We start from the raw sequence: 23,726 nt of genomic DNA, 5'->3' as shown, positions 1-23,726 counted from the left end.
AATTAAGTACCAAGCACCATCCACCAGCCTGACCAACTTTCTCATTTTACAAAACAATACGCTAAAATGTGTTTCTGAGAACATCAGAGGCAAGAAATGGGTAATGCAGTAACAGAATCTTGATTCACATTTAATAGCAGATGAAAAAAGATCAAGATTTAAGACTGCATGTACATGGGGTTTGAACTTAATTTAGCTGGAGCTGAAGCCCCGACAGTCCTGCACCTGTATCCTGCCTGTGGTGCGGGCAAAGTGGATCACCAAGAACAGATGGTGTATTTTTGCTCGACTAAATACTTGAGCTTTTTCTCATTTATCTGTACTTTGAATATAAGCAATGTTTAAGTAAATAGCGTTCCATTACAGATGATACACTCCATGTTTTGTGTGCATTAGGAAGTCTAATAGTGTCTTCCAAATACTCCCAAACTTCCATAAGAAAGCACTTCAACAGTCCTGCTGTAATCATCCATTATCTGTAAGCACTTAACCTTTTTAGGACAGGACAGGTTGTTTATCATAGAGCTGACACACAGAGACAGATCACCATTCACACTCTACCTAAAAACTAAGTCTTTGGACTGTAGATGGAAGCCGGAGAATCCTGTAAACTCCACACAGAAGGGCCACAACTGGAACCCTCTTGCTGTGAGGTGACCTTTCCAACCACTGCTCCACTGTACCGCCCCCATTTTAATCATGTTTCCACATTTGTACTAATGACTTAAGACCAAGCTTGTACTGTATGATTAGGTTTTTATTTATCCAGAGAGAAGGCTGGTATGTGAGTGAACAAGAAAAAAAAATGTATAATGCACCTCTACATTAAAACATCTTCCAGGTAAATAATATATTCATTAAATAATTAAGAACAGCATTCAAATGTACCAGACAAGCAGGAAAAAAAAAAGCTCTCTGAGGAATGAGTACAGTGACTGTTACAATGTGCCATGACAAGATTTCCAAGAAAGCATTCAGATAATGGTTAATGTCCTGCAGTCACAGCAGCAAGTAGGGCCATTCTGAAAGCAGAGCGCAGCTTCAACGACAGCCATTTCCCCCTTGGAAAACAGGATCAAGATGTAGCGGAGGATGAGCGCTGCTTTGCAACGTGATCAACCTACACGGACAAAAAAAAAAAAAAAAAAAAGTCTCCCCTTTATGAGGCTTTAAGCAGAGCCTGTGCCGGGGTGCCGAGCTGACAAAAAGATCACAGTGGAGAGAAGGAATGCATATGACTCGGCTGGACTGGTGTGGTCCGACAGGAGGTGGAGGCTACATTAGATCTCCCATGCCATCGCCTTCACAAAGGCAGGCTGGTGGCTAGTCCCAAATGAGCCCTGACCCCCTTTCCAAGACCACCACCAACAACAACCGAGGCAGCCTTTGGGAAATTTTGTGTGATTGGATGAAGAAGGCGGAGCGGATCATTAATGACTCAAACCTGGTCTTGGCTTTCTCTCATCACATTAGCTTTATACATACATCCTATTCGGATGAACAGTGCATTACACAAAAGTACAAGGGAAAAATACTGGTTTTACACTATACATTTTCTAAAATATATACAGAGTAAAATAAGTTATGTTTCCATAATGAGTTGTAGCCAGTCTGCACTTGTGTGCAATTATATGCATTTGTGTGTGAGCGTATACCAGAATATCCAATATATATCACACAGTCGAGAGTCTCTAAAGGCAGCTACTTATTTGGTTAAAGAGTGAGTTTTGCGTGAAGACCTGTTGAAGGGGACTCTCCTCTCAAAGCAGATCAATAAACAGATATATTTCTCTTTTTACACTCCCTGAAGGCAAACGTCTCCCACAGGGTTACAATTACATGTTAAATATCCTAACATTTACAACCTAGGATGTTAGCTCTAATAAAAAATACATTTCTCAAAAAAATATTCTTGCAGTGCTTTTCTCTTTCAAGCATGCTTTTGAAAACTGTTTTTAAACAAGATTTTTTTCTGTTTGCTTATGAATCTTGACGGTGTGTCCTCACACATACGACGCCTCCTCTGGACCGTCTTACATGCTTCAATGCCATCTATCCCGCCTCGACCCCCGAGGAGGTCATCGGTCGGTATGACAGGCCCATCAGGTCAGATCCAGCAAAGAAAAAAACAAAAAAACAAAAATAAAAAAGATAAAAGAAAACAAAAAAAGAGAAAAAAGTTATCATCCAACTGCGTCCTCTCTGATTCTCTCCCAGTCACACCACCACATGACTTATTGCAACTGAATTTTGCAAGTTGGCTTAGTCTGGGAAAAGATGTTAGCTTTAAGCATTCATACAGGTAATAATATATATTAAGAGTCACAGTTATTCCCACACATCCTTTAGCCCTTTATAGGTGGAGTCTCTCGTCCTCCTCTGAAGCCCCTCACTGTCTACCCTCTCTCTACAGCTGAGGTGAGGTCTGTGTAGAGTTTGGGGGGGGGGGGATATTTGTCCAGTCTAGTCCAGGCTTACAGCCTGCAGTACCACAGGTTCACAGTCCAGTGCTGACCATGGTGTTGAGGGGCTGGCAGGCCTGCGCCTGACTCAGAGCCTCACGGATCTGCAGGTTGAGCTCCATAAGGCGGGTGCTAGCCTGAGACAGGTCCCTGCTGGGGCCCACCACCGCCAAGCAGCCCGTCTGGCCCAGCGTCTGGTGACGGAAGTAGATGTGCAGAAGGGTCTGGACTGCATTGTCTGTCTCGTTGCCAAAGATGTCGTTGGGCCACAAAGACCTGTTGGTAAACAAGGGTGTGGGTGAATGAAGGGCTTCAGAATTTCAACCTAAATTTTAAAGTAAAGCAAACGTTGAAGAAGAGTACACTTGCAAGATAAATGTGACACTTTCTAATGTCACAATGGAGGGACAACTACGCAGGTTGATTTTAGCGCTGCTCATCGTGGACTATATTGCTGTCATTGTTCATTTTAGTCAAACCATACAGTTTGAAAACGAGGCGCGGCTCCAACTAGAAAACAATGTTTTGATGCATTCTTTTTTGGTATCCATCCAGCATACGCTGCTTTTGGTGAAATACTCAGTTCTTCTTTTTAAATAAGTGGAGTCTGAGCAGAAATACACCTACTTGCAGCTTTTAGATCTCAAGTAAAACAAAGGAAAAGTTGTTGGCAGTTGTGCCTTTCCCGACTATTACCAACAGTAGATCAATAAACTGAATCAGACTTTGAAGTGTTGCGCCTGAAATGGTTTGTAGGTTTTTGTCTCGTGTAGCTAATGGTGTTAGTCATACTAACAGTAGTAGGTGATTGACAGCAGCTGATGATGGAGCTGCCAAGTGACATCATCAGGATGCAGCCAGCACAGCAGGCTGCTCGTGTTTTCAACTGTACAAGGCAGTGCAGCAGAAACCTAACATAGCAAAGCATTTCATTGCTGCAACTAATGATTTTTTCCACAATCAAGTAGTCTGGCAGCAATAGACATTTAACTGTGTGAGCTATTAAAAATTAAAGGTTTGGGTGATACAACGATACAGATTTGGCTACACCGTTTCTAACGAGAGCTATTCAGGGCAGTTTTTGTGCAAAATTAGGGCGTAACTCTCGTGTAATCTCATGAATGCAGCTGCCTTGCAAGGTAACTTGAATGGGGCAGACATGAAGGAGGAGAGTTAAGTTGTAAATACAGAAACCTGCAACACTTATGTTCTCAGGAACCTTAAGTTTTGAGTCTTTTGTTTTTAACTCGTCAGGCAGTTGTTTTACTGCTTGTAAACATGTTCAATATAAAAAAATAATCACATGTGAAGAAGAACAGTGCGGTCATATTAAACCACTTCCTAACTGAATTTACAAAACAATGACTGTAACTCTGTTATCATACAAGATTTTGGCCATATTGCCCGCCCTTAAACTCAGATGCATTCAAACTGCAATGAGAGCAGGCACATATAAAAATTTGTGGTGCCATGACTTGATTACTTAACGTGATTATTCCTACGTTATTACATTGTCTTTGATTAGATTTTTCTGGTCACTTCAATTCATCAATTTATGGACAAAAAGTTGTTGATCTGTGTCTGTGCTGTGGAATAATAATGTTCCTCTTACCTGAAGATTTTGACCTGTGTGAGCGCAGAGCTGAAGTCTCTGCCTCTCAGGGTTTCAATCAGTGACTGGATGGCCGTCTCCGTGTTTGTCTGGGCAGTGTCTGACATACACACATCCTCCTGACCATCATTTCCTGTTTCTGCCTCCTTCAGACAGCTCTCGAGGATAGTGAGTTCTTCAGACATGTTGGTCACCTTAGAAACAGAGACGACACAAAAACATGAATATTATGACACTGCATATCACAGCTCACATGCAAAATGTACCTGGGAGGGCAGCAAATTAAACCTCTTGACTAAATACTGACTGGAATAGCCGACCCCATCACTCAATGTTAGAAATTACTTAATTTCATTAAGTGCTAATCTAATTAAAGCTCCAGCGAGATGCAGCTCATACAGGGATAAACACATTCATCAATGACTTACTGAACTGTTCTGTAGTTAAAGAGGAATCTGTCCTCCCTGTGTTTTACGATATAAATGTTAATAATTCATGTACAGTATCACTGTAATAATAAAAATATTTTTAGATTTTTATGACAAACAACTGCGTAAAAGAGACAACAATCTGTGGAAAACAGTCCTCTTACAGGATGATATAACGTAATGCAATTTGTCTGTTCTTGCTTCTCTGACAGAGGAGATGGGAAACATGTAAACTGTCACAGCGTCACAGTGACTGTCTAAGGAAAACATAAACTCCAACTAAACGTAAAGTGCATTTCAGACATGCCTGTAATGTTTTAGCCTCACCTCTGCCTCTCTCTTGATGGTGTCCACCCTGCTGATGAGCTTACAGTAGGCCTGGAAGAGCAGCAGCAGCTGAAAGTGCAACTTATAGAGCCTGCGACACAACTCCAGCTCCTACAGAGACAGAAACACATACACAGTCACGTGTCGGCATAATGGTCGCGTTTGCTTTTAAATGACTCTGATGATCATATGATTAGACAGATGGGTATCCTGGGTTAGAGACGTGGGAGTAGATGAAAGGGTTAACATGGCCTGGAGCAAAGTGCCATCCGGTTTGGGCCATGGAGCAAGAGGTGAGTCTACAACTAGTAGAATTAGTCATGAAATCTCAATTAGAAAACTATCCATCACCACCTCGTGTGATGCTCCTTACAGGCCACTGGGACCAGTATAGCTGACTGGATGAGTGACCCAAAGAAGTGGATAATTACTAGGGGTGGGGAAAAAATCAATTCTTGGCTGCATCGCAATTCTTGGAAGATTATCTCTCTTTTTTCTTTTTAAGATTATTTTTGGGGGGATTTTTGGTCTTCATTTGACAGGACAGTGGTAGCGTGAAACGAGTTAGGACAGGGGGGGTGACATGCAGCAAAGGGCCGCAGGCTGGAATCAAAACCACTGGACACAGCCTTTCTTCATGGGGTGCCTGCTGTACCAGATAAGCTACTCAGCACCCCTCCATCTCTTGATGCAGAAAAGTCAATAATCAGAAATCTAAAATCCAGTTCTCAACATTATGATCGTTTGTAAGAATTTTGTAAAACTGTGCAACGTTTCTTACGACTGAACCAACTACATGCTGACATAAACCTGTTCATCATGTTTACATTCCAAGTTAGGCTACTTCTTGATATTTGGTGAGGATGGCTGAGTGTGAGCTACAGATAAATACAATCCAACCAGCACCACCACGCCTGCAGTGATTGGCGGACCGATTCTGGCCTGAACTTTTATGCATTACCAGTCATTAAGCATACGTTTACATTAATGAATATAAAATGTTCATTTTAATGCGTTGATTCTGCGTCCCACTTATACGTAGGTAGGTTATGTAAGATCAATATAATGTCACAGACATGTCACCGATCAACATTCTGTCATTTTGAGGGGCAAGTGGCAGACGTCCCAGTAACCCTGCAGCCTTGTGCTGCGTTCATGTGGCGTCGTAATACTCCAAAAATTAGTTCCTGATCATATTTCATGGCTCACCTGATCCGTTTCCTTTGCTCTTTGTTATCAACGTGTTGTTTAAACGCTCTGAACAATAAAATTAATGTGCTGCGTTCATGTGGCGTCGTAATACTCCAAAAATTAGTTCCTGATCATATTTCATGGCTCACCTGATCTGTTTCCTTTGCTCTTTGTTATCAACGTGTTGTTTAAACGCTCTGAACAATAAAATTAAACATATTTTTTTTGTAGTGTCCACGTTGTTTCCTCATTATAATTTAAAGTGCACAAACACATCAAGGTCAGAAGAGCGACCACTGGCCTACGCTGGCAGAGATCTTGATTCCAGTCTCATTTAATCGCTTCTCGGTCACTCACCCTAGCAGGCAGCATGAGCAGGACCCTACAATAACAATAGTGGGAAAAATCGGGGATTTACAAGCCCCTGCATGTTTGACAGGCTGACCTGATACATAACAGGCACTAGAAAGAGTCGTTCAAGAAGATAAGTTCGTTCATTTTTGCCCATCACTACTGGCTTAAAAGATAGAGTGTGGAAGTATTTTTGCTTCTATGAAGTTGAAGGGGAAAGGATCCTGTTCAAGAGCTACACTGGATTAATATAGAAACCGGAAGTAAATTCATCTGTTTATTTTATAAATACGCTGTGTTTTAAAAGTAGCAAGTGGTCACACAGTGAGAAAAAATAATATAAAGAAAAATTTGGATGCATTAAGACACGTCGATAATTGTTTCATAATCGCATCGTAGCCCTCTGAATCGTAATCAAATCATGAGACGACAAGAGTATCCCACCCCTAGCAATTACTGAAATTTTAGACCTTAATCCAAGAAAACATGGAGGGAGAAAAAAATGGTAATTTGAACAGATATGATAATGGAACAATACACATGCAAAATGAAAGTAATCCAATCCTGACATATGATCTCTGCAGTCATCCTCCACTGATAACAGAGGCACCCCCTCTGAAATCATCAATGACTCTACACTGGATACAAGTTTAAACATCTCCATCTATCTGCAGACAGAATCAGTGTGCAGTACAAAGCAGTTTGATTATTGATTATCCAGGCTGGATGCAGCAACATCACAAAAAGCATATGCTGCCATTCAGGAGAACAGTAACTTATGATTGGGTGGATGAGAGCGTTGAGCTGGGTTACATGACCGATCAAGGCACAGACAGAGATACAGAGGTGGGTGGGGGTGGTGGCAGAGCACAGTCTGTGGTTGCCAACAGCGCAGGTATGTACAGAGAGAGATGAGATGGTCAGTTGTTTTGTCCGGATGTAATGATTATTAAGATTCTGTAATATGAGAACCACTTACTGCTAGATTTTCCATTTGCTAAGCAAGAAGCAGGTCACACGAAAACAACAACAAACAAAACAGAAGGAGAGAAAGACCAAGAATTAGTGAGCTTTAACATGGCAGCTGAGACACAGTGACCTGACGGGCAAAGAGCAGTGGTTTATCATCTTCCCCTCACACAGGTCGGTGAGGGCTCAGAGCCGAAACACATGAGCTCACTTCAGAACAGCGTGTACGATGAGGGAGAGAAAAGATATGGTGGAGGCTACAGGAGGAGGAAGGAGAGTGGAGTACAGTAAAAATACTTCTGAATATGTTGCCATTTTTATCCTATGACAGCATGTCTGTGGCTGGAAAACACAGAGGGAAGCTCAAGCTGAGGCTACATCCACACAAATATGACCTTATGAAAACAATCTCCATACACACAAGCATTTAGCACTGAATCTCCGTCCATATCAACATGCCGAAAAACAGATATCACATGACCATTCATGTGTACTGGTTATGCGTGTGCCAGTGTAAACAGGAAGCAGATTGTCTTCTCTGAGGTTGGTTGCTTAGTTACAGAAAATAACACAGAACAACAGCAATGATGAAAAACAAGACCAGAGATTTCTCTGCTTGGGCCAACAACGAGGTGGAACTGCTACTGAAGGTAACATGAGTTTATTGTGGTCAAGATGGTAGAAAACAGATTTGGAGTCACTGCAAGGCAAATACGCCAAGATATTAAACAGTGGGAGCATTATTCATTACCAGAGGAAAATCATCGCAATAAGAAAGTATGAAATTACAAAAGGTATGTAGACCTATCATTAACGTTTTGGCTTGATATGTTAGACCCAATCAGGAAGTGCATCATCTTTTTCAAAAGTCTCAGTTTCTGCCCGTTTCCACCCCGAAGTTTCAAATTGAAACGAGATCGGCAGTAAAACACTCCACGGTTTAAGGGGTTCCAAAATGCCAAAGCAGTGTGGGTGCGAGGTGTAAACGTAGCAGAAGTTATGCATAACAAAAACATATTAGTGTGGATGTAGCCTGAGTCAAAATGTCACCAACTCCAGGATGTGGAGTGAGAGCATGCAACATCTCCATGCAACTGAGGACAACGGAGTTAAAAGTGGAAAACCTGTCTGTCACGAATATATAAAGTATAGTATATACATACTATACTAATTAAAAAGGTGCGATTGCCAAACAGATATTTGTCACAAATGTCAGGTGAACATTAAGTAGGGCTGTGTATTGGCAAGAATCTGGCAAGATGATATATCACGATTTTTAAGGAGTCTAATTTCAGGAGCTAGCATTGTGCCCTTTATGACTTGCCTGTTTCAGGGGCTGTGTTCTTTGTGTTTAAGCTAGCGATATGTTGTTACGTTGGAGTGGAAGAGTCAAATAATTGAAGACAGATTAAAATATTGCTACCTAGCCGTAGAGGGTTTACACACAACACAAAAAGAACCACTGCCACGAGTCCTTTCATGTAAGCTATCAATTAAAAATCAAAAGTCTTTTTTAGAATCAATACAGGATCAGAAAACACAATACTGTGTATAATGTCAACATGTTTTTTTTAAATGTATTGTTAATATTTCTTTTTACCAAAAAAGAAGAACTTTGGGAAAATATCAGAAATGCTCCTTTTTCTCTCGGTGGCTGGACGGGTGTGTTAGTGTCTGTTTGATGGACAGCAGCTGGCAGGCTGAGCCCCAGCAGGGGAATGAAAAACAAAGTAAACAAACTTTCCCTGCAGCCTAAATGTCATAGACAGACAGGTTATTGTTAATGGTATTGAAGAATAAGAACCATACCAGCACGTAACCGGACAGAAATGACATGCAGGTATATTAACATGCTGTTTAATGTGTTGCAGTTGAGCAGCTGGTAAGCTACCTGGCCTGCAAACTGACATTAACAGTACACGTCTCCCTGGGGAGTGTTTGTTTGGTGACTTATTCAATAAGCTAAGGTGCAGGACAAGACGTGTGTTCATGTTTGTAAGTTAGAGAAGAGGAAGAGTTAAGCAGGAGAGCTAATGTGGTTGTTGTTCAGAGTCTGTGGCTCTTGTGTTGTGTAGCTGCTGTCTGGCTCTGTGTGACCATCTGCTCTGCCTATGATGTAATGCTGACGTTACTGCTTTAGTTTCAAATGAAAACATTTGATCACATGTAAACAAAATTCATCCACGTCATGTACGTAGACGTATAAGTGATGGTATTCTGATGAAAACATGCAAAACTTTTTTAAAACTAAAAAATATATAATTTTTTTCGAAGGAGAACACAGGACAAGTGATTTACACAGCAGATATTTGTGTATTTGCAAACAAAAAACATGCAATTTAATGTCAGCTGGAACTTAAGTCTTCATGCAAAGACCTAAAAGGTGACAAATTTCATCCATTGATCATTCAGCTGCAGCCTTTAACGATTTACCAGATTCCTAAAAGTCATATACACAAGTTACAAATAACATTCCCCTCAAACATTAAGTGTTCATTCCTACCTGTGCATGAGTATTGGGTCGTTGGCTGCTGTCTTTGTCCCCAAATGTTTTCCTGCAGTTCTCCAGCCACTACAGGGTTGGGAGGACAGGAGTGGGTGAGAAAGAAAAAAAGACATGAGGATTAGGGGAGGGAGAGGAAGATTGGTAACAGAGGCAAAACGAGAGCTTTTTTTTCCTCCCTTGGACGTCTGCATCTACATTTGTGTACATATATAATAAAGGTTGGTCATGGAGGAGATCTAATAAGAGTGTTGTACTTAGCGAATTAAAGAAGGCCTGTTCCAGAGCACGGGGTAGTATCTAGCCCTCCAGGGACCATTGCCGTCTCATTCAATTAGCGCCCCAGCATCCCAGAACCCTCTGCAATCTCATCTCTTCTCTTCATTCCCCTCCCCCCATGTTCCTCCTCCCACCCCTCACAGCTTCTTCTGCCTGGCCTTCTATAACTGATTTAGGAGTGCTGAGGGTTATTTTTATCCCTTCAGCAGGGGATGTCACTAGTGATGCAGACACTAACGGCAGCTAAATCTACTCATACCCAACACTGATTCAATGTCTGCACTGCTGATGAGACAGATTGGGGCATATCTTGTACAGCATCAGCTATTTGTCTCCATGTCCTCTTAGCATTTCCACGGTGCGATGGCATAAGGATAAAGGGCAATTTAGACACACTTCCTAAGCCAATCTCTCTTTAGATGAGAGGACACTGACAGACAGTTCCTTAGAGCCCCCCCCACACACACACACACATATCCTGACACAGCAACTTAAACTGCAGCTGTGGCAGTCTTCAGAATCACGGAGGATGTGAGTGTCCTGAGGGGAAAAAGGTTAAAAGAGAATAAGAAAGTAGATATGGTCAGTGTGGGAGATATGTGGTGACTTACAAGCTCTGCTGCTTCTCTCTTGGCATTGTAGGTGTCCAGGTGTTCCTGCAACTCCAGCACACTAAACTTCAGAGTCTCCAACAGTCCACAAGAGACCAGCTACAACAGCAAGACAGGACCCCACATACATTAACCCACAACAACATCCAATACATACACGGTACATGACAGAGAAATATCTACAGCAGGACACACATACACATTAAGGAATATGTATAACATGCAGTGCTATTTTTCCTCAAAATAATAGAAAAACAATAGTGCAACTACATTATTCTATTTTAGCTCAATCAGTTTTATCATAATTATTGCAGACAACCATGCAAAACAGCCTCACCGTCTCTGCATCCAGCAGCACAGTGGGACACTGTGAGCGAGACGTCATGACTTCCAGAGAGCTGAGGAACTGATTCCCCATTCGCTGGAGCCTTTCCCCAAGGAAGCGAACAGATGAATGCGTAATGGAGCCAAATTTCCTCTGAATGCTCTGTATTAAACAAGGACATGGAATAAAAGAGGAAGAAAAAAATCTTGCTGAGAATGCTCACATGTAAACAAGACTGTAAAACCCTCAGGTAAGTTTAGCCCTGCAGTTCAAAACTGCAAACATATTCAAGAAAAAGCATTTATTAGGCATTTACCTGAAAGAGTCGGGAGAACACGTGGAACGTGTAAACAGCAGAGGAACCATCTGTATCTGACAACATCTGGTTGACATGGCAACGCCAAGCATCTTCCTCATTGTCATAGGCAACAGGCTGGAATGCTGCCAGGATGGCAGAGAGAAAGGGCGAAGGGGGCGGAGAGGCCTGAATCTCTGGGAAGCAGTCTGCGTCACCTTCATCTTGACTGAAACACACACGGGGGCCAATAAGCTACAGTCCGACATGTTCTACACTCCCCTCAGTCTTTACTGAAGGACAAAATGTAAACACGCACACATGCTCATCCTCACTCGCTGCAAGTAAACAACCTGACATCGCTGTATCTCTGCCTCCCTCACTGCAGATTGTGCTGCAGTATATTGAGAGCTCTAATCTACTGCAGTGCTCTAGCACAATAACAACATATGAGCTATTAGCATTTTAGCATCATGCAAACATCTCTGTCTCCCACACACACACACACACACACACACACATACAGATACTCACAGGCCTGTAGGACCAAACAGCCTGAAGAAGCAGACAGAATATAAGTATCTAAAGCCTGCGCTGCCAAGCGCTGTAGCGGACACAGCCTCTGTCCTCATCCTCACCCCAACTATCGCTCCTCTTTTCTCTTTCCCTTACTCTCTCCCCTTGTCTGCAGCTCGACTGTGCTGCAACTGCTAACAGCACTAGCGCACTGCACTCCCATCCCACACAGGACTGCAGAGAGCTCTATACAAGCTAGACATCGACACACACTGACACATACACACACTTCTGCAAAACAGAGCCAGCTCCCAACCTCACAGGGGCAAAACGTTGCTGAGTTGTTTTTGTCTTGCTCTCTCCCACTCACATAAATCCTCATACACAGAAAAAACACTAAACTGCTTAGTGTCCTGCTGTTTTCAGACAATCGCTCAGAGTGCACCCCACTAACACGCTTGCCTATCAATCATGCGTGGCTTAGCTAAGTGAAAGACCTTGAGTACAGTGATGGATGCTAGTAAGAGGCTAAGTGAGTGACTGTCTGTGTCTGCATGTTTGTTCAGTGTAGTTTAAAACCCTCAATTTATAACTGTCCTCCAGCCAGAATTGGCCCACCTTGAAGAGGGAACATTTTGTGGATGGGAGCCAGCCTACCCTGGCCCACCTTCATAGTTTCAGCCCACACTGGAGCCATGCCAGTGAAGAAATTACTCATCAGACCATCTCGACAGTATCTATCTCACAGAGGCTAGTCGCTCCACATACTGTAATCTATATACCTTCATAAGCAGTCATACCCAAAGTATTTTTTTTACCAACTGATACGACTTACCACAATAAAAACATTGAAACTGATTGTGAAAAAGCCATTTTAACTGCACTGCATCGTAGTGTTGACACTGATTTTTCAAATGGGCAGTTCCAATCAGGGATTCACCCAGAATTGGATGGCAGAGGTGGTAAAACTCAGAAGGTTTTCCTTTTTTTTCCAACATTGCAATGTGCTGGCTGCTCTGATTTAAAACTACAAAGCAAAAATACAATGTGATCAATCACTCAATCAATCACTCGCTGAGCTGAATCGACACATCTTGATGTATCTCGTCTTGTCACCACGGCACCAGATGAAACGCCTCACTCATCAAATGTGTGGCCTTTGACGTGTGCTGCAGCACTACGGCTTGTTTTCCCTGATGCTTCATAAGCCTGATATTATGTTTCATAAAAAATGTAATAAATTCTTCTGATGTCAGTGCAGGCGCTCTGTATTTCAGGCGAGGCTCTGATAAGACTTCTCATTTCAGCATTCTCTTTTACATCACTGCACATGGTTTTCCAGTCCCTCTGGTATATTATGAGATCTTTGCTATTTTGCCCTCATCTGAACTGTTCTCCAAAGTAAATCTTTTAAAACTAACATTAATGGTGATGCATGTTTTTTGCTTTGGTTTATCTACAGGATCAAAGCATATGGATGTAAAACTGTTCCCTCTATCGCTGACAGTACCAAATAATAAATGTAACTTTGGTATTTTTCAGTCTGGACTCCATTTTCCCGTGTTTTTGTGTCTAAGTGACTAATCGGGACAACAATTTTTGAGATTGGTCCAGTACTGAGCAGAAAGGCTGCAGCTGGCAAGATCGAAACAGGCTGCAGTGCTCGAGGCATGTTTGAACTGTCAGTTTACCTTCACTAGAAGTGCTCGTTTTTGCCACTGACAGGCTCAGATTATCATTACAAGTGTCTGACAACATTATAGAGAGGATCCTTACAGAGATAGACCTTTTTGTTAGAGAGCAAGATTCTTTTTGTTTAACCAGAGACGCATCAAAAATCGCTTTTGCCAAATACACCAGACTCCATTTAAATAAAAAGTAACTCTAAGATTAATTTCAATTCATTACAACACATACAGATCCAGCATATTTTCACATCAAACTAGGTTAATTAAGGTTTTTATTTAAACTAAACCTGAGTTGGTGATTGTTGGAACAGTGAAGTGACAAACCAAGACAGTTTTTGTGAGTTTTATTTTTAGTTTCTGTCAATTCTGAAGGAAGTGTGTTTTACAATGATGAATTTACTGCTTACTTAAATGGAGTCTGGTTGATTTGGAAGTGGTGATTTCTGGGCTGTATCTGCTTGAACTGAAAGGATCCTACACCTTAAAAAAAAGGTCTATCTCTGTAGGAATCCTTTTCAAAGTGACATCAGACACAAAAATAATCTGAGCCTGTCAGTGGCAAAAACAAGCACTTAAGGCCCGAACATACTCGTGCGGAACATACGCGGAACGGACTCCGCGGAGGTCCGCGCGGACTCAAAGCGGACGTCTGCAAGCCCTGTGCGCGCAAAGCTCAGATTTTACGACCGCGCGGACTCCGCTCTGCGCACCAGTGACTGCTCGGCATGTATTTTTCACGGACATTTTTACAGGAAACTACCATGCGGAAGTGCGCTCGACTATGAAAGCCCGAATGACTGCGGACATTCCTCGCGGAGTCCGTTCCGCATACGTTCCGCCCGACTATGTTCGGGCCTTTACAGTGGACATAAATTGTAGGTGTGAACATGCCTCGGGTGGTGACACAGCAGCCTGTTTCGCCACTGCCATTTGCAGCAGTCTTGCTCAATAGTGGGCCAATTTCAAAAACTGTTGTTCCCATTAGTCACTTAGACACAAAAACATGGTAAAATAGAGTCCAGGTTGAAAAATACCTAACTTGCTTTTTAACAATTCACATAAAAACTCAGGTTATCTGTCTTTGGTGGGTCCCAGCAGTCTAAATACATGTTAAAAAGGCCAAAGACCAGTATTAATTTGTCATCAGATTACAGATATAAAATGATATTATATAGATTACTAATCCGGACAATCATAACACAGCATGTATTATTTCGAATTCTCTGTGATCTTTATCCAAAACAATCCACTCACCTGGACATGCCAGAGAAGTCCGCCTCCTCCTCCTCACAGCGCTCATCCAGCTCCTTCAGGGCCTGCGTCACATCTTCCTCCCACCCTGAGCCGCAGGTGCTGTCTGGGTCTGGGTCTGGATCTGGCTTCGTCTCTGGTGGCATGGGCAGGGGCAGAGCTAGAGGCAGGACTGTTTGGGAATCGTCCTCACAGATGGACCCCGGTGGAGTGTCTATGGCCGGCGGGGGAGGGGGGGCTGGATCCAGGTCTTCCTGAGGGTCCTGGGTCTCCTGAGGTTCCTGAGGTTCCTGAGCATCCTGATGGTCCTGCGAGTCTTGGAGGTCACACAGCTCGGATGGGTCAGAGGGCAGAGGGGGGGCACTGCAAAACCCCGTGTCTTCACTCACACTGCTGCTCAGCTCGTCCGCTGCCGTCATGCTAACAGCATCCTGTAGGACAAGCCAGAGGGGGGCGCTCAGCAGGTGCAGTTTGGCAGATGATACCACATAAAAACATATTCTTCATTTACACTATCTTTCTAACAGTTAAATTGCCTGGTTATTCTGAGAATGGCGGCTCTTAATATCAATCTGAGAACAGATTCACGGCTGAGCCTCTATTATGGGTTAAATTAAGACTTCTATAGCCCATACTTAAGACCACATATTAGCTTCAATTACACAAGAGGGACTTTCGAGTCAGCGCTTTTTACAAGGTTCACTTCCTTGGAGATGGCTCTTTATGTCACTCCATACGCTAACGTCTCTCGTGAGAAATTAAAGAAAAAGAAAAGAATCAATAAACAGAAGCCAATATCAATCTATCACTGAAATGCCATTAAAAACTTGACCTCAATGCTAATAAAACAGTAGCATCCTGGTAAAACGACAGGGAGTGAGAGCTGACAGGACAGCAGATAAATCTGATGTAAAGTATACGCTCTGAAGCATGTTACATCAGTCTGGACAGATTTATGACCTGTGCTGCATAACTACACATAAATGATGGACCGTAGCAGCATAACAAATTCACCAAACAGCGGTAATCAACAATGGGCACACTAAGTGAGGGAACACAATTTCTTTTTGATTACATTAGCACAAAAACCAGTTACAGTGTCTGACTCAGACACAGGAAACTCCAGATAAATTCCATATATAAAGTAGCCCTGTTAATGTGAAGCACGTACATGGAGGAGGGATGTTAGAAAATGGCACAGAGAAGGGGTTTTAATTAAGAGCACTTGTTTTTTTTACAGTCTTGTGTTTTTTTTATTTAAAGGTCTAATGCATTAGGAAAACTGAGCGTGGCAGACAGCCAGTACATCACAGAGGCAGCTGCCATATTACAGAAAGCTTTTAGAAGTGGTCGTGGCCATCCTGGAGGGAATGAGTAAGAGTATTGATGGTTTTATCTAGGGCTCATTACACTAAGAGCTGGGGCTGTGATAGGGGAGATGTCCTTGGGATGACATTGAGACCGTCGGCTAGATTGAGTTCTTGAAAAGTTACATTCAGTTCTGTGTACAAAGCATCATCACTGAGAGGTAGGAATTTACATTAAATATGTATGAGGCAAGACTATTCTTATATTCCTGTATTTGAAGGGATAGTTCTATTTTTTTTTTTTGAAGTGGGGTCATATGAGGTACTTACCCCATAGTCTGATTATTCCCTACACTAGATGGCAGTCTGCACGCCCCCAGTTTGGAGGAGCAGGCAGAAGAACTGCCAAGAGAGCTAAGCAGTGCACTGCTTTGGATGGGGGCAACAACGAGCTTAAGTGTATGCTATATTAGGATATTTCTAACAGCTTCCCCTTGCCGCAGACAGCTCTTTCTGACAGGAAACTGAAGCATTACATCCATCTATGCTCTCTTCAAAGCCACCAGACTTCTTTGACAAAAATTCTGCATTGAGGAACATGTGAGTGGCTGGTCTATGCTGCTTTAAACGGTTAGTTCCGATTCACCAAACTCACAACATAACGCAAACAAACTAAACAATCGAGGCAGCGGTAGACTAGCAGCTCCAATATTCTGCAAGGTAAAATGACTGGTTTTGTAAAAGGAGTCTGGTGGCTTTGAAGAGAGCATAGATTACGGATTTAGTTCCCCGTCAGAGAATAAAAAAATATAACATACACTTAAACTGAGTGGTACTCCTGCCTGCTTCTCCAAACCAAAGACTGTATAATAAAGATAAAAGACATGACAGCTCCCAAAAAGTGAAGCCAAAACATTTTGATCGCCCCCTGTTTAGGACACAAATCCTGACCCCTTCATGTTGGATGTGACATAGGACAAACTAAAAATTCAAAGTACACAGCAAATAAATATTTCCGCAAGATGGTTTCTGTTATTTCAGGTAGTTCTTATCATGCTAACATATGTTCAAGTGTTCATTTATCTGATGAGTTTGGTTTTAATGGGTTATTTGATGCTCATGATCAATGGCGCTGCTTGCAGTTTATCGGATGTGTGTATGAGCTGGAACTCCGTACCAGAGAGATTGCTCTGGCTCATAATATTGTCACCAGCAGAAAACCATTGCTATTGCTAACATTTAAGTCCTATTGCTACAGTTTAAGTCCTATTTCTGCAAATCCCTAACTTGGCTTCTTCTCTGGAGCCTTTGTGCTCCACTGTCACGCAGGTGAACTCGTATCTCAGCTACGCCTGGATCATGTGTCGTGGTTGTGCTGCTGCCGTGGTCCTGCCTGATGCCTCCTACTGCTGCTGTTATTAGTCATACTACTACTGTTAATATACACATATGATTGTAATTGTCACATACATATACTGTCATATATTAATATATACTTACAACATATGATACCACAATTACTGTTATTATTATTATGATAATATTATTACTAAAATTAATGTTATTGTAGCTATTATTATATTACTGTCTGTCCTGCTCTGTCTCTGTCTCAATTTCTTTCTCTCTCTCTCTCTCTGTCTCTCTTTATGTATCATTGTGTCATATGGATTACTGCAAATTTATTATGTTGATCTGTTCTATATGACATCTACTGCACGTCTGTTCGTCCTGGAAGAGGGATCCCTCCTCAGTTGCTCTTCCTGAGGTTTCTAACATTTTTTTCCCCCATGAAAGGTTTTTTTTGGGGGGGAGTTTTCCTTATCCACTGTGAGGGTCCAAAAGACAGAGGGATGTTGTATGCTGTAAAGCCTCTGAGGCAAATTGTGATTTCTGATATTGGGCTTTATGAATAAAATTGAATCGAACTGAACTGAAAACCGCAGCAGCCGGTTTCGGGATATTTTGGCTTCACTTTTTACTTTTAAGTGTTGTCCATCTTTATATACAGTGTCTGCTCTAAACTGGGGGTGGACTGACCACCATCTATTGTTGGGAATACACTGACTATGGATAAGTACCTCATACAACACCACTTACAACAATCAGACCTATGGATAAGTACCTCATACAACACCACTTACAACAATCAGACCTATCCCTTTAAAGGTAAAAAAAAATATTCTTCAAGTAAAGATTAATTTAAATTTAAAATCTGAAATCCCCTCGTGTGCAAAAAGCAAATAAGGATGACATAATATACTCACCATTGTTAGTATAAGTGATAAATGTCAGTAGCAGCAGATAGCAAAGCTGTTCATCACAAGACAGGCTATGGCATGTTAATATGGTAGCAAAATGAAGAGGTTTAATTGGCTAGAGAACCACTGGTTTTCAGTTGACTGCATTATTTCTAAAGTGAACACACCACTTGTAATGGACTTATACTCACACATGCTTCTGCCGAAGATAAAGGAGCTGGTGTCCATTTCACAAGTTTTTAATGGAGGATTTAGTTGGAATGGTCAGTTGCTGTGTTATTGGAGGTGAGCAGTGACAGCTAACCTGAGGTGAGCGTTAAGTTTCATCTCCCCAAATCACACAGGCAAGCAAGCCCCACCACTCAGCTAATCACCACATATACCATTTAAGGAGTAAGAGCTAGTCTTCAGCACCCAAACCCAGAGCGAAGCAACAAAGTAAGCAGCAGTAAGAGGAGTCAGAAGCAGGGAAAGCATCACATGATGTCTTCACCTGACAGCAGGTGGACACAGTTTTTAGAGAACCAGCACTTTTATCCCATCCAAACCTCTCTGAGGGTAGCTGAGCTTCTGTCTCAATGACAGACAAGCAGAGCAGTACAGTAAAAGCAGATAAAGGTTGGACAGAAAGAGAAAGTGAAGCTAGAAAGCACCAGAGCACCACAGTTTATTGCTGCCCCCGATTGATCGCACCTCAGGCAGCTGGCTGCTGGTGCTGTCTGAGTGGGCCATCTCCAACATGGGGCTATCCAGTCGAGGGAGGGAGGGCAGAGAGGGCAGGGCAGTTGCCTCCTCTGTCAGGGCACTGCTGGACGATTCTTGAGATTGCTGCAAGGAGTCCACATGGTTGGATGCGGTGTCGTCAGTAGCAGAGTCACTGTTAAGCTGGGGAAGGAAAACGTAAGGACTGGTTAGCTTGTGTCTTAAGACACAGTATAAACACTATACAAAGGGGCGAATTCACAAAAGGATTGCATGACTTTTGTGTCCTCTAAACCTGCAAAGAGTGAAGTGCACCCTACTGTGATCTTAGTGTAAAGGCACCATTGATACTTTGCCACCTGGACAATTGTAATCAGATACAAAAAAGGGCAAACTTCACTCAGCTACAAAATTTTATGGTTGTTTTTTTGCTGTAATATCCTCAGCGTAATATCTGCACCTTGAGACAGGCAGATAACGGTTCCAAGTGATGCGTAATTCACGGTGCTACCAGTGGGCGCAATCCATTCTTTGTGAATTCGCCCAAGATTGTATGCCATCTGGTTTGATGCAAATGTTTATTAAAAGTACACTAACTGCTGTATCTGCCACTACATCAAAACACAGACTGCACAAAACTGACTTTAGGAGAATTTCTAATACAGATTTTTTTTCAGACTTATGTGAAAATGGTAGGTGTCTTTCAAGACATGCCAATTAGTTCCTTCGCTAAAATGTATTTCACTGATACATACTGTTAACACTCCAAATGGCTTTACTGTAGGGTACAATATACTTGAATGAAGGTTTGATATGTTAAGGAGCATTATTATTAATTATACTAGAGCTGATGATTAGTTTATAATAAATTCAACACTTCATATGACACATTAGACGTCTGCTGTCTTGTAGAGATATTTTAATACTTGGTTAACTTTAACAGAAGTCTTTATAGTATTTGCGAGTCCGAGGGGTTCTTAACAGTAACGGTTTGTGTTGCTTATTATTTACAGTTGAACAAAAAAAAGACATTACCCATGTTTCTGTATCAAGCAGAGCATGACATTTAGTCTTTTTAGTCTTCCATTCGGCACTTAAAACTTGCTTCAGGCAGAAGGTAAGATCATGCCAATGTCAATTATAGTAATAATACATTACACTTAACGCTTTCAAAATTCTGTTTAAACACACACACATATATGCTGCATGCTCATTGTTTCTAGAGGTACAGAGTAATACTGAATAACTACAAACATTTTGGGGGCAAATATCCACTAGAGGCAAAAGCTCATTCTCTCACCGTGCACTACCAAGATCAAGAAGAGCAGAAGAAGAGAGAAAGAAAACAGCCCCGTTAGAAGGAGGTAAAGCCTTTATATTAATGGCGTTATTATTGACAGGTTTGGATAAGACCTTGATTGCAAAGCAAAACAAAGCAGAGTTAGAGACAAGCGGCCAAAAAATGCAAAGAAACATGCTGTTAATCTGAACTCTAACACTAGTCATATCTAAGTGATTTTATTCAATTTTAAATCTCTTCTCCTCTTGTTAATCAAACTATCAATAATTAATGATTCACATTGAGTCAGTGTGAAATGATTTGAGTTTTCCTAAACTGTACTTACCTATTGGAAAAAAAATATGAGAAAGGATAATAGCATTAATCTAGCAGTCAGAGGAAGAGGGACTGGGCTGAGGTTTGAAGGGGGCATCTACCACCAGCGAAGAAGCAAGCATCTAGCCCCTGTCCACACTGGCAGCAGGTCCAGCTCAGTACGCACACACACACACGCACACCATGCCAGCGGGCTGTGTGAGGAGCATGGTGGGTTGGATTGTGGGGGGGGACCCTAACTAGAGTGAGACTTACAAGGCCAGAGCGGGTGAGAATCTGGCTAGCGCTCAGTACCTCCTCCTCAGACGATTCATCCGTGTCCTCGTGGTTGGTGAGGTTGAGGCTTGGCGTGCTGCCCGTGTACTGGCACTCCTGCAAAGACGGCGTGTCCCCTTTGTCCATGCTCTCCAGGGAGCGACGACGCACCCCCCAGTTGAAGTTGTCCATGCTCTCCCCCTGCAGGACAAGCAAGACAGCGGCAGTGAGACGCAGTGCACACGATAATGGGGTCTGGGGTAGGTTTTACAAAACAAGGAAACAAAGCACAACACAAACATACAATACATACATCAAAGGGGATCTATTATGCTCATTTTCAGGTTCATATTTGAATTTTGGGGTTCTACTAGAACATGATTACATGCTTTAATGTTCTTCACACTGTCTGTGTTGGAACACCTGTATTCAGCCTCCATCTGAGACCCTCTGTTTTAGCACCTGTGTCTTTAAGTCTGCTCTAATTGGTAGGTGTTTTCCAAATGTGTTCTGTATCTCAGCGCCTCTGTACTGTCATTGCAGCTGGGGAATGACTCCATAAATGCTCCTAAACCAAAATCCAGTGTGAATATGATGCAAAATCGGGGAAAAAACAACATCCGCAACTAAGATTACATGTTTCCCTGACGTTAGCATGTAGCTAAACACTTGCAGTAGCGTGTCTGGAGTAGATAACCATATAAAGAAATCTGTCACGAGTTGATGTCAGCATGTGTCGAAAGTAGAAAAAAACAAAAAAACAGTTAATTCAAAACAGCCTGATGCCTGAGGCTATTTTTACATATGTTTACCTTATTATTTGAAACTTTGGCTGTGCTTAATATGAACATTGTAACATATAGAAAATATGGAAAAGCATAATTGGTCCCCTTTAACAATCCACAACTGAAAAAAAAAAATACATGAATGCATAAGTGGGTGAGATGATTTTCTGCCACATTTTGGGATGATAAATGATGCAGTGTTCTAAAACTATAAAAGTAAATGGTTTACAACCACAGTAGCCACAATTTCAAATCAAAGGGCACTAAAGCACTTTATCTGGTGACAACACAGAGAGACACCGGGGCACTGCAGAGAACGGCATCTCTAAGAAGCGTTGTGGCCCACAGACTTACCTGCAACTCCTTGTGGCAAGAGAAGGAGAAGGAATAAGCGTGTTAGTAGACTTGAGACAGTTATAAAACACAGATATGTTTTACTACAGCAGTCACAACAAACAGGATGCAAGTAAGACAAACAGGACACATTTTGTTAATCTGGAACAACAAAAGTAGTGAGGAATACAACTTTTATAACTTTTTATTCACATGGAGCTACTTCAGTTTGACACACACAAACAAGCCTGTTGTGTGTGTCAAATCTACTGTAAGTTCTCACCTCAGCATCCTCCAACTCCACATCTAAGAAGTCAAAGTCCTTGAAAACACCGAACTGCTGCTCACTGCCCGTGTCTTCTCCCTGCACCTCCTCTTCTCTGACCACCTCCTCCACTGTGGGTATGAGACTGGTCTGCTGGTCTGCAGAGTCCAGATCCTCATTGGATGAGAAAACCACCTGTGCAGAAAGAAGGAAAAAGAGACTCTTTTTTGTGAAATAGTAACACACAATTGTTGTATGTCCATAAAAACAATTTAAACTCAAATTAAATCAAAATCTACAACAAAAAGACAAAGTTACAATAGCGGTATCCTTAACAGTGATTTCACAGAGACCTTGTCAGAGGCTTTAGAGTAGGAGAGGAGTCTTACAGATGGATTTTTGGGAATGCCAGACTCCGGGCCACATAAAGACAGGACATTCATCAGCCTCTCTCTGGTTCTTCTCTGTAACAAAAGTACATTATCACAAAGAGGAAAAAAATTAGTCTTGCGCACATCATCTTCAATATCCAACACCAGGTCCATAAACAACATGGAGTGAGAGAGTATTGGTGAAATAACTTCAATTATTTACTATTACTGAACCATTTGGTGTCTTTAAAGGCTTTTGTTTGCACGCTGGACACAAGCCTTTGTAAATGTTTAATTCATTTGTAAAACAACTCTTTAACAAGTGAACATAACTAGTTTAGCTCGTTGTACTAGTTATTTTTGGCACATACAGTATCAGATCCAAACAACAAAGATGGATCGGAGCTGGGCCTGGTGAAGCTTAACCACAGGTCAGTGGGTGCATTGCCATCCACCTGTATTTATGTGCCTTTTCAATATGTGCATTAAAAAAAGTGTGGAAACACCAAAAATTCTGAATAAAAACCCCTCAAAATATTGCAAAGAAGTTTTTACACTCAGCTGAGGTGGAGAAGTACAGGAATCATGTGATTTAAATATCCACTGAAGCTTCCGCCCCACTTAAGAGACAAAAAAGGCAGCAGCAGGTGAAAACATCTGATCTGTGTGGAGCGATGAGGATGTAACCTTCCTCAAATTAATACATGAAACAAACATAAATGCCCTATTTCCACCATGTTCTGTACATTTCTATTCCACCATTTGAGGTTTGACTCTTAATTCCATAATCTAGTTGCACCCTTTTCTTCAGCATTTGCATAGTAGCACCTGACTGGAGAGTCAGCTGCTGCTTATCTCAATGAACTAACACCTTACATTCTCATAACAGCAGATACTGTAAACAAACCTTAATTTGCATTTTCTTTTGCAGATGTTCTAAAAATTATATTAAATTTGTGCTACATTTGGATGTAGTACCTGGACCTGAATATTGCTACATGGCTTTAATTTGTGCACGGTGTTGGAT

The 23,726-nt window shown here is 41.8% G+C and overlaps 1 protein-coding gene across 12 annotated transcripts in view; it reads right to left on the bottom strand.

Annotated features, from left to right (window-relative positions):
• Positions 1–736: 736 nt before the first annotated feature.
• fryl (furry homolog, like) overlaps positions 737–23,726 on the bottom strand; it is an 86,320-nt gene continuing 63,330 nt past the window's right edge. For 6 of the 12 annotated variants that reach the window (XM_050056050.1, XM_050056052.1, XM_050056053.1 and 3 more), the window contains 13 exons: positions 22,682–22,792; positions 22,347–22,523; positions 20,946–21,146; positions 19,067–19,258; positions 14,812–15,239; positions 11,375–11,582; positions 11,071–11,220; positions 10,734–10,832; positions 9,844–9,912; positions 7,351–7,368; positions 4,830–4,940; positions 4,075–4,268; positions 737–2,738 (listed from right to left, as the gene is read on the bottom strand). In XM_050056050.1, the coding sequence (XP_049912007.1) occupies positions 2,498–2,738; positions 4,075–4,268; positions 4,830–4,940; positions 7,351–7,368; positions 9,844–9,912; positions 10,734–10,832; positions 11,071–11,220; positions 11,375–11,582; positions 14,812–15,239; positions 19,067–19,258; positions 20,946–21,146; positions 22,347–22,523; positions 22,682–22,792 (2,199 nt within the window). In that variant the 3' untranslated portion in view covers positions 737–2,497. The remainder of the gene's footprint in view (positions 2,739–4,074; positions 4,269–4,829; positions 4,941–7,350; positions 7,369–9,843; positions 9,913–10,733; positions 10,833–11,070; positions 11,221–11,374; positions 11,583–14,811; positions 15,240–19,066; positions 19,259–20,945; positions 21,147–22,346; positions 22,524–22,681; positions 22,793–23,726) is intronic. The other 6 variants (XM_050056045.1, XM_050056049.1, XM_050056054.1 and 3 more) reach the window with 4 other exon arrangements.

The sequence above is a fragment of the Epinephelus moara genome, chromosome 10 (assembly GCF_006386435.1).
Source record: "Epinephelus moara isolate mb chromosome 10, YSFRI_EMoa_1.0, whole genome shotgun sequence".
In the NCBI taxonomy this organism is placed as follows: domain Eukaryota; kingdom Metazoa; phylum Chordata; class Actinopteri; order Perciformes; family Serranidae; genus Epinephelus; species Epinephelus moara.
This window is presented reverse-complemented; position numbering and strand designations above follow the sequence as displayed.